At 57.5% G+C, this 10,556-nt stretch overlaps 2 protein-coding genes and 1 long non-coding RNA gene across 3 annotated transcripts in view; 1 reads left to right on the top strand and 2 right to left on the bottom strand.

Moving 5' to 3' along the window:
• The window catches only part of ITIH4 (inter-alpha-trypsin inhibitor heavy chain 4), a 10,245-nt gene extending 5,793 nt beyond the window's left edge, over positions 1-4,452 (bottom strand). Inside the window, exons 1-5 of the mRNA XM_079712587.1 lie at positions 4,351-4,452; positions 2,995-3,155; positions 823-927; positions 559-721; positions 288-420 (exon numbers count right to left, since the gene is read on the bottom strand). Coding sequence (XP_079568713.1) covers positions 288-420; positions 559-721; positions 823-927; positions 2,995-3,155; positions 4,351-4,437 — 649 coding nt within the window. The 5' untranslated portion in view covers positions 4,438-4,452. The remainder of the gene's footprint in view (positions 1-287; positions 421-558; positions 722-822; positions 928-2,994; positions 3,156-4,350) is intronic.
• A 2,431-nt stretch (positions 4,453-6,883) lies between these two features.
• MUSTN1 (musculoskeletal, embryonic nuclear protein 1) lies at positions 6,884-7,973 on the bottom strand. The gene is made up of 3 exons (XM_079712295.1): positions 7,932-7,973; positions 7,403-7,535; positions 6,884-7,194 (listed from the first exon to the last, which is right to left on the bottom strand). Exons 1-3 carry the CDS (start codon positions 7,938-7,940, stop codon positions 7,088-7,090), a joined length of 249 nt encoding a protein of 82 aa, XP_079568421.1. The 5' UTR covers positions 7,941-7,973; the 3' UTR covers positions 6,884-7,087.
• A 214-nt stretch (positions 7,974-8,187) lies between these two features.
• Positions 8,188-9,685, top strand: LOC307059087. Its single transcript, XR_013811109.1, has 4 exons — positions 8,188-8,265; positions 8,421-8,558; positions 8,636-8,714; positions 9,548-9,685. It is a non-coding gene; the product is annotated as an uncharacterized lncRNA (long non-coding RNA).
• Positions 9,686-10,556: the final 871 nt, after the last annotated feature.

The following is a 10,556-nucleotide window of genomic DNA, read 5'->3' as shown; positions in this document are numbered from 1 at the left end:
CTAGATCTGTGCAAGCAGAGGCTGGGCTCAGGATGTGTGCGGTCCAGTCAGCTCCTCCTCCCTACCTGGTCCTGGGACCCTGACATCAGTCTTCTCTCCCGATCTCAGGGTTCAAACCAGCACCCACCATCCTTCCCTAGGCCTTGCCCTCCCCATCTGCCAAATGACAGCATGGACACAGGAACCTCACATGTCCCTCTAGCTCAGAGATTCTGCCCAATGGTCCCACTCTCTGGAAATTCAGGCCCATAGAGCCAGCCTGAAGACAGGCCCCTGGGAACTCTCACCCACAGACCATAGCAGGCCCACCTTGGTCTTGTTCTGTGAGGTGGTGAGGGCCTCTGCCAGTTCATTGGTCATGAAGGTGCTCTCTGTCTCCAGAAAGCTGATGCCCTGAGGCTCGAAGATGTAAATGTCCATCTAGAGGCAAGAAGTGGGTTACTGGGTCTGCTGGGGGACAGGGCTGGCCCCCACAGGAGGCAGAAGGGGAAGCAGGGGCCGCCCTCAGGAGAGTGAGGTCATCTAGGAGGACTTCTAAGAGGAGGCGGCACCGGGTACCTGCAGGTGCTTGACCGGCTGCTGGGGCTGGACTTTCAGCAGCAGCTCGTATGCTCCCAGATGCCGCACCAGGAGCTCCTCATACACCAGCTCGAAGGTGACCTTGGCAGCGGGCGCCACACTGACTGACACCTGGAACTGCTCTGTCTTTCTCCCAGTGGCCCTGGGGGAAGAGGGCATCAGGTCTGCCCCTCAGACCAGGGGCGGCTGAAGGCAGGGGCAGCCCCCACCCCCACAGGGTCCTCCCCACCCCGTTGGGTTCACTTGACGAGGCCGGCGCTCTCTCCCCTCGCCACAGCCGCGCTGTATTGCTCCTGGGCTGCAGCCTTCTCCTTGATGTTACCGGGATAGGTCACACCATCAATGATCCTGGGGCAGGAGGGAGGGAGTTGTTGAGAGCCCAGTGGGGGAGGCCCCCTGCAATCCTGCCTCCTCCAGGACTTCACGTGCCTCTTGACAGACTGACTCCCATCTTTACCTGAGCCCACCCGTTTATTATGCACCTACTGTGGACATGACTCTGTGCGGGGCCCGGTGCGGATGGGGGCTCTGCAGGCCTCCATCTACCCTGAGACGTGCACTGTGTTGGCAAACATGCCTTTTACTGAACAACTGGGATGAAGGCTGCAGGGGAGGCAGGTCCCGGCCTCTCTTCTCCCTTCCCATCGGGCTCCACGTCCCAGTTGCCCCTTCCATCCCACAGACTGTTCTCAGAGGAAATGGTCAGCCACCAGCGAGATCTCTGAGCCACAGTTCACTCAGCCCTGTGGGGCAGACTCAGCAGGAGGGAGATGCCGACTCCCAGGCCAGTGGAGACACAGGACTGAAGGCTCTGACCCCTCTCCCCCATGGCTGCCCCCCCTTCCAACACTGGACAGGCCACTCTGCAGAGAGATTGGCCTCTGGGGAAGGAAGTTTTGGACAACTGGTGGACAGGGATCCTTGGGGCGTGCAGACAATCCTAGTGGCCATTTCTGGGGACTGAGAGTGAACTGGCAGGCAAACATAAGCCTGCTCTGTCTGGGGGTGTTGTGAGAGGGTGAGAGTGTACGGGGGGAGGGGGGACAGCCAGGAACTCAGGACCAAGTGTCCTTCCTCCACACCCTCCTGACCTCCCTGGTCACAATTTAACTCTGGGCTAAGGATTGGGCTGCTGCTGGGCTGCAGGGCTCCTCCTCCCAGATGTCCAATTTGGGATCCCAGGCAGGCTGGGGAGCAGGGCCCCCTGCCCCCTGCTTCCCTATCTCATGAAGCAACAGGAGCTGGGCCCAGAGAGGGGTGCAAGTCCAGGGCCCTCAGAAGATGCGATGGGCCTGAAACCTCGTAACTTGCCGGCCATGGAACCCACATGGGAGGCGGGGTGCAGCCTGTGAAGCTTATGCTGCAAGTTAGGCAGCACAGACCTGGCTCCAGGGTGAGCAAATCAAGGGCTGCTGGAGGGGGTGTGGGCAGAGAGATAAGGAGCCAACCATAGGGACCGGACCCCCACCGCAGGTTTTCAGAGGTCCCAGGGTGCACTGGGGACTCCACCTTAGATGCTCGCTCTCTGCCCCACCCATCGCCTGCCCTGAGTTTCTGGGATCAGCCTCTCTCTGGCCTGTCCTCAATCACTGCCTCTCCTGTGGGGCCAGGGACAGAGAGTTCTCTGGCATTTAGCAAACATTGCAAAACTCGGTCGGGAAGGGTGGGGGAGGACAGTAGAGACAAGGTGAGGATCATCACCTGCTTACAGACCCCACAGAAACCCCAGGGGCCTCCCAATGAAGCTTCTGACCCAGAGCAGAACCACCCTCTGCAGTATCCCAGTTGGAGGTGTGGGGGGATGAGCCTGGCTTAGAACTTCTGTGACAAGGAGGTGGTCCCCCTCCTTGAGGCACTGTTTCATTGTGGGGCAGCCCAGGGGTTAGGAAGTTTTCTGTATTCTGAGCTGGAATCTGCCTTTTGGTGACTCCCTTCTGCCTGGGCTTGGCCTCAGGATGCCCTGTCTGTACTTCTCAAAGGCAAAGACACAAAGATACTGTGGTTCTCCATCTGCCACCTGGGCAGCACTCAGGGAAGATGGATGAACAGATGGAGAGATGGATGGCGGGAGGGACCAACAGAGGGAGGGATGAAGGCATGGCAGGATGGATGGAGGAATGGAGGGAGGAAGAGATACAGGGAGGGAAAGAGGGAGGGAGGAAAGAAGGGAGAACCGGAAGGAGGAAGGGATAAAAGGATGGAGGGAGGGAAACGTCTCTGAGAATACATGAAGTTCCTGCCTAAAGCCTCTGGTCCCTGTATTGCCTACAGGTGGAGCACACACACCTCAGGCATATATCCTGGCACATCTCACATCAGGAAGAGGCCCTCTCTTCCTGATCTGGCATAGGGACCATGGTGTCACAGTGCTGGATTGGGGAGGGGGGACGAGGAGGAGAGCAGGAGGGCACCTACATGGAGAAGTTGGTGATGAAGGCTTTCTTGGGCAGCTCCATCTGGAAGGTGATCTCCTGCAAAGTACTGGCCTTGTTGACCACCCGGCTGGTGACGACTGTGTGGGCAAATCGGGATGAGACCTTGGAGTCTACAGTGAGGCTGTAGATGTCGATGTCATTCTGGACCAGTGGAGGAGGAAAGGGTAGGACTGTTCAATGTTCTTCAAGAGTGGGCCTTGACCTTGGTCCCAGACCAAGCCCTGGCCCCCAACCCCAAGCGAGACACTGATCAAGCCTCAGGCAAAATTCCATGAAGCATTTCATTTGTGAACTTTCATCTCACATCAGAGGCAGCTGTGTGCTTCATTCCCCATCCTACAGTGCCACGGGGCAGGGATCAGTCTGTCTTGTTCAGTGGGGGCCATAGTGCCCCTCGGAGAACAAGGAGGCAAGGGGTGGGGGGTGGAGCCTGAGCCCCACTGTGTCTGGGAGAAACTTACTTATCCTTGGGGCAGAGGTGAGTGGCAGAGGATCCTGTTGGGTCAGGAAGCTTCCATGCCATCTTAGCTCTGCCCAATGAAAGGGCAGTGAACAAGTCCTGTGACTGGGGAAAACAGCCCCTGCCAGCCTCCCCCCAGGGGCCTGCAGGAGCTGGGAGAACTGGAGGTAGGGAGGGTCCATCTCTAAGGCTGGGCATCTTCTGCTTTGTCCCCTTTTCCCTGCAGCATTGGGCCTCTCCTGTTGCCCTGTCCACAGGGCACTCCCCCAGGCACGTGTTTCTCTCGAGGCCTGTGGTCTCCAAGGAAGGGCACGTGCAAACAGGCAGAGCCTACACATCTCTCGCCCGCCTGCATGTGGCACACTTGTGCTTAGCACAGAGGTGCGCGGCGGGCCGTGTGGCTTGTTTACACGTGAGTGTCTGCTCCATGCCAGACACTGTACTCAGCATTTTACAACACTCTAGGTTTCCTCTTCACCACAAACTTCTAAATAGTTCTATTACTACCTTGTTCTACAGATAAGGAAAAAGAGACACGGAAAGCATCAATGACTTCCGAAAGGTCACGCAGCCAGGAGGCGTAAGCTGGGCTCCTGAGGCCCATTCTTACCCGCCCCACCCACTGCCGCCCTCCAGGGCAACCTGTTAGGTTGCACTTCCTCCCCGTGAACTGGGAATACCAGGATCACCCCTTCTTGTAAATGGGGGACTCTCCATAGAGCCCTCAGGGTAGTGCCTGGTGGATGGGCAGCACTGCTTCTCTGCACACACACTGAACCGTGCTCACTTGCACACACCGAGGCTCTCCTCCCCTTCACCCACTTGTCCCACTCACGCTCAGGTGCACACATACAGGAACCCGTGGACACCCGCTACCTTTTGGGCCCTGAGGGTCTGGAGGGTGGCCAGCGAGAGCAGGACCAGCACGATGCCGCAGGCGCGGCCAGGGGCTGGGGTCTTCATTTTGGCTCTGGTGCCTGGCAGGCCGCTTCTGAACTTGAGAGGAAGAGCAGAATGAATTTGTAACTTGCTCGCTGCCCCGCCCCTGTGGGGGCAGGTTCTGGGAAATTGGGATCTGCAAGCCAAACATTGCAGTGGCCTCAGATAAGCAGGCAAACTGCGAATGTCCTGTGGACCTTGGCTGGGGACGGGAACATGTACTGAGCAGGAGCAGGCTCAGGTGGGAGTTAGGTACTGGCGCCCCTTCTGAATGGTCCAGAATCTGACCAAACCACCACCACCCCTTGCACCACTCATCTTGCCGACAAGCTCCCTAGGGCTGGGGGACATAGCAGTGAACTGGCCTGCTCTCCATAAGCCCAGCCTGGGAGAAGCACAGGTGTGGTTGGGAAGAGGAGGGCCAGAGGGTGGTTTGCAGGAGGCAGGGGCCTGGAAGTCAGGTCAGTGTGACTGGGCAGTGGGACCCCAAATGCACCAAGCAGCCCTTGGGGTGCCTGAGTGGGGCAAGATCTGCTGGGGCCAAGGCAGGATGGATACACCTTATTTCTGGGATGAGAGGCTAGGTCAAGGAGCCCCCCTTCTCTCTGCTGGGGCCTCAGGATGCTGTTTGGGCCCCATTATTCTAGCCAGGACTCTTGGTGCAACTCCAGCAAGGCCTCTGAAACAAGACCTGCACTTGGCAATACAAACTGAGGGCCATAAAGATGCCCACACGATGTGGCCCAGAAGTCCTGCTCCGGGGAATCTCCTGAGAGGGAAGCATGGAACAGAGAAAGCACAGAGCTCCTGAAGGGGACGATTCGGGGTGGTGGCGTGTATGCTCAGGTGGCCTACATGGAGGTCAGTCGTGCCAAGGGAGCCCGTGAGTCACGCCTGGAGTGAGAAAGGGCAGAACGCTGATCTGTCAGCATGCCAAGGCAGTGCCGTTGTCGTGGGCTCAGACCACAGGAGGGTGGCTGGAGGGCCTGGGGTAGGATTATAGATGATTTTTTTTCAATCTTCCTTTAATAAAGTTGAAAGACTGCTTTCATAACAAGTAGCAATAAAGCGAATTAATACTAGGGGATCTGGATGCAGCTGGTGTTTATGTCCCTGTGGCTCCGGGAAAGCTTGGCTCCTGAGTCTGGGGCCACAGATGGGATAAAGATGCTTCAGAAAAGTGGCCAGGTACCAGATCCTTGGTTGGGGAAGGAGGATTCAGTGACACTATCCCAGGGGTGGGAACTGGGGAAGGGTACCATCTTCAGGGCCTACTTGGGACCCTGGGGCGGTGACAGGGTCAGGCAAGGGCCAGGAAGGGGGCTCCTCCATTAGCCCTGCCTCGGTCAACGCCAGTAGCATCTGCCCCAAGGGAAGGGAGCTGGGTCTGTGGCTACAAGTAAATATTCCCCTTCCTTAGCATGACTTAGCCAGAAGCCTCACCTCTGGGCGCATCTATACAGCTCTCCCTTTGACTATGGATGCGATTGGGCTTACTCGGGAAGACATACCCCTTCAGCAATCTGGGGGAAGAGCCTCCCCAGGAGCCCAGTGAGCAGGCCCAGGCCTGGTCGCCACAGAAGGTCTGCTCCCTTGGGGCACAGAGCATGGACCCAGCCTGGAAACAGCTATATAAGGAAGCCGGGCTGGCCAGGAATGTGGGAAAGGTTCTGTGCAGCCCGCTCCACCTGCCCAGGGGACAGGCGGGACTTCCCTGTAGGCACTGGCCCCGAGCCAGGCACTGTAAGCCCAGACCCTGCCAGTCCATCTCCGGACTGTCTGTGGTCTTGCTGTCACAGCTGGGCAGGCCTCTGCAGTAACCTGAGTCTGACAGGTCCATGCGCACAGAGACACTGAGGCCTAAAGTGGGAAGAATCACACATGAGCCGAGAACCTGGTGTTCCATGCCTCAGGCAGAGCTGTGGGAGTGGCAAGGGGGAGGCTCGGACTGTCTGGGAGAGGGGACAGGAGTTCAGGAAGCAGACTGCCACTGGCCAGGGAGGAGCCTCCAACTGGCTTTGTCTTTGAGGGGATGCAAGCTGGCAGGGAGGCAATATGAACAAGGGGGAGGGGGCTTTGAGGATCCTGAGTCCCTCAGAGCCTTGGGGTCCTTGGAGGCATCTCGATGGCTTCTGTGAAAACCAAGGGAAGGGTGAGCCCCAGGCCCCCACCTGCTTCACTCTGAGCAGTGTGACTATGGCCTGTTTTGCGCAATAGGCTCCCTTGCCTCGTACAAGGGGAAACAGGCTCAGAAAAGGAGGAGAGACAGTCTGAAGTCACACAGATCAGCGCCAGGTCTCCACACCCAAGGTTCTTTCTAGTACGTGGCAGTGGCCATAATGGCACCTGCATTATCCTCTGGGGCCGTCCCAAAAGCTAAGAAGCGTACAGAACATGCCCCACACCTACCTTGCCCACCCCTCCCCTGCATTTAGTGGCCATGGCCAGTGACCAACCAACACCCTCCAAATGCCGGGGCCACTTGGGCATCCTCTTTATTGGTGTTGCCCAGGTGCTGGTGCAGAGTCCCTGGGCTCAGGGGCCAGGGCTGTTGGGGAGGGTGCCAATCCCAGAGGCCGCGGGTGAGAAGCTATGTTCTGGCATAAAAAAGAGTTCTTGGGAAAGGCTCCTGTGTCTAGGTGTTGCTGATGGTAAGGGGCGTGGCGTGCACTTCTCAGCCAAAGACACTCTTGGCGGGTCCGGCTTTGGGCTTCTCAAAAACAGTCTCGGTGCCAGTCCGGGCGAGGCTGAACACCGATGGGGCGGCAGAACCAGCTTGCTCTGTGGGGAGGATGGGGAGGAGGTGTAGTCAGGGGCACGGCCTGGCTTCCTAGGGAGGAAAGGCCCCTTTTGTGGGGAGCACCCCCCTGAGCCCACAAGCTCTGAACTCTTAGAAAAAGGACCCATGGGACATCCCCCCCCAACCCCATCCTCCCTCCTATTGACACACATCTGCGCCCCTGGAGCCCATCGTCCCAAGAACACTCACCACACTCCCGCATGACCTGATAGGTCTTGGACTTGATGTCCTGGTTCTTGGTCAGCTTCCCTCGGGCCCCCTTCAGGTCCTCCTCCTTCACAGGGGGGCGCTTCTTCTTGATGGGGGCTTCCTGAGTGCCAGCCTTGGAGAGCCCAGAGCCTCATCTTACAACCTGAGGCTTCGAGGCTGAGAGCCCTTTCCCACCACTGTGCCTTGGCTGAGACCCCTCTTCCCTGCTCACTTAACTCAAGCCAATTCAAGGCCTCACTCCTCTTCCAGGAAGCCTTTCTGACTATACTTCACAGCCCCATACCCCGAGTCTCTGCCCTTTTCCCACAGACTGGGAGCTCTGGGACCATGGCTGTTGTAGCCTCACACATCTGTGTGCCTGTCCTCCCTGAGCCCGTCTTCCAAGGGAGGCAGAGCCTCCTGTGTTTATGCCCAGAGCTCAGCTCAAGACACAGTTGCTAAAGATGACAGCGCCCATCCTCCACCCCCACCCCCTGGCACGAGCAGGGCCTGTGCTGGGCCCTCCTACCTGGGACATGGTGGGTGTGGGGAACTGCTCCCTGGAAGGCAGTGGCTGTGAAAGAGATCTGAGCGGCGCCCAGCCCTCTCGGGTTTATATAGTTGGCTTGCCTGTCCCGGGAAGTCACTCCCCCTCCTCTGACAGCTCCCTGATGATTCAGATCCACACAGCCGCTGGCTTCAGAGTTTATTCTTGGAGATGATGGGGGCTCGCTGAGCACTGCTGCCTGGGGGGCTGCAGTCCTGGTGAAAGCAGACAGCTGGGGAGACCCCGTACCCTTGAGGACAGCTGCTCTCTGGCAGGCGGGAGGTGCTGGGCCTGGCAGCGACTCGCGTTTATGAACGTAGGTCCTGTAACGTGAGTGGGGCACTCCGAGCTGTCCATCTGCGATAGCCCATCCCAGCGTGGGGGGTGTCCCGGGGGAAAGAGAGGGCCCTGAGCCAGGCTGGACAGCTCTGAGCTTGTTTTTCTCTCTTCTACCCCTTCCCTGGATTCCAGAGGAGAGAGACTTCCCAGCCCCACATGGCAGCAGGGCGGAGGGCTTCCTGCATCTGCCGCTGGGGAGCATGTGCTCACAGCCAGCTCGCTGGGCTCTCACAGTGGACTCAGAGCGTGGGGGCTACCCGTAGCTCACAGGTACAGAAGCTGCTGCCAAGGGAAGCCTGGGAGCCGCTCCATCTGCATTTTTGCTGATGCCCCTGTCCTCTGTCCAGCTCCCAGTGCAAGTTTGGCAACAGGATGAAGGAGGGAGCAAAGCACCCAGGAAGGGCCGAGAGGAAACCATGCTTTGAGGTAAGGGGACCGGTGAGCTGAAGGCAGGAAACAGCACAGAGCCTCTGACTGAGATGAGGTCACCGAAGGGCGCCTGGCCCAAGGACATTGAGGTTGTGAGAGGGTGAGCAAGAGTGAAGCCCACTCAAGGCATGGACAAAGGCACAGGCTCCCTGAAGGTCACTTAGCTCTCCTCTGCTAGTTCCTAACACCCCATCCTTGAAGGGAAGACCCCCGGGGCACAGGACAGGACTCCAAGCCTGAGGCGAGGGTAGGAGTGGATGTGGGTAGGAGGTCAGGGTCCGCCCCATTGGATCAGACATGCCCAAGCTCCTTGTCAGTTTGTGATGGAGAGTATTTTTATCCTTGAAGGCTCCAGGCAGACAAAACCCAACCAGGCACTGATGGCTGGCTGTCTGGAACACCGCTCAGCTGCTGTCAGACCTCATCCCACCCCGATACCCCCTGCCTGGTCCTGGCCCCAGGAGGCCAATGCGAGCCCTGCCAGGCTCCATCTGAGACGAGTGCTGACATGAGGAATGCCTCTGGATGGGCACAGACCCAGGGCTCCAAACAGGGGCCAAGAGGCACTGAGGGCAGGCCTGGCTTGTGAGGGCACTGCTGCTGGCTCCCAGTGCTTCAGCTCGGCCCCCACAGCCAGCTCTGCCCAGGGGGGCACCTGCCTTCCAACCCCGTGGCCTCAGGAACAAGGATGTGGGATGTTCACTCCTCACACTCCATCTCTCCGGCACCCTTCACTCCTCAGGGGGCGGGGGGCGGGCAGAGCAGCTTTTACTCGCATTAACAGGGAAGTGGAAATGGCAAGAGTATGTCTGGTTTTTTCCCCTTGGCAGGTTTCGGCTCCCACATCCGCCAAAAGGAGATGTCAGATTCATTCTCACTCTGTTTTCTGGGGAGAACCTTCTAACTCACTGGGGACATTTTCTTGACCCCCACTAAGCTGTTTCAACTTCACAGAACACACAACCAACAACCACAAAAGTGATGGTTTCTTTTTTTAAAAAACTGTAATAAGATGTCAAACTTTATTGTAAACCACTTTACAATGTTAAGTACATCGTCTTCTCTTTCATTTCAAAAATGTGTTTCTGTGAATCGTAACACCACAGATTTAACCACCCGTGCTGGGAGGGCAGTGGAAGTCGGTCACGGTTTGCTCGTGTAGGTCTGACTTCTAATAAACTTCATGAAAAGAGAAATCAAATTAAACCAACCCACCCACCCACTCAGGAGCTCAAGGTCCCTCCCCAAGAGCAAAGCTCTTCAGAGCTGCCAATGTTTCACAGGGTAAAACACAGAGCTCTCCACTCCTAGTTGGAAATGTGTGAAACTTCTAAAGGCCAACCCTGCCCCCTACAAGGTGGCTGCTCTGGCTGACAAGCCGTCTGCATTTGCTTGGCTGCAAAAAGGCCAGTGAATTGCAGTCTGGAGGGCACAGTGAGCTGCTGACAGCTGCTGCTCCCTCCAGGCTCCTGGGGCAGCCTTCAGACGGGGACTCTGGGCTATAGCCTCCAGGCCCACACTGAAGAGGGGAAGAAACAACCTGAATTTGAGCCTTTATATATTTTCCCTTTAAAGGCATGACAGGTCAACATTAACCCATGACTCCTTGCTGTCAGGAAGAGGCACAGATTAAAGCTTGAGGCAGGAGGCCACCAGTGTGCCCGAAGGCTAATTGACGGGCCTTCATGTGGCAGGTCTTTGGGCTGAGCAGACCAAGAAGCCACTGCCTGGGATCTCACCAACATCCCTCCTTGCCATTGTCAACATCCCACTGTCAGAGAAAGGAAAAATGGGCAACAGCGATCTCTTCCATTCGGATATGACAGTTCTACCTCATCG

This window comes from Hyperoodon ampullatus, assembly GCF_949752795.1.
Source record: "Hyperoodon ampullatus genome assembly, chromosome: 10".
In the NCBI taxonomy this organism is placed as follows: Eukaryota; Metazoa; Chordata; class Mammalia; order Artiodactyla; family Ziphiidae; genus Hyperoodon; species Hyperoodon ampullatus.
The sequence above is the reverse complement of the archived record's forward strand: the minus strand, read 5'-3'. Positions and strand labels throughout refer to the sequence as shown.

What these genes read in the sequence shown, in the direction of transcription:
- MUSTN1 (XM_079712295.1), bottom strand. An exon ending in TCAGGTCATGCGGGAGTGTG is followed by an intron (nt 7,195 to 7,402) that starts GTGAGTGTTCTT and finishes TCCTCCCCACAG; the next exon opens with AGCAAGCTGGTTCTGCCGCC.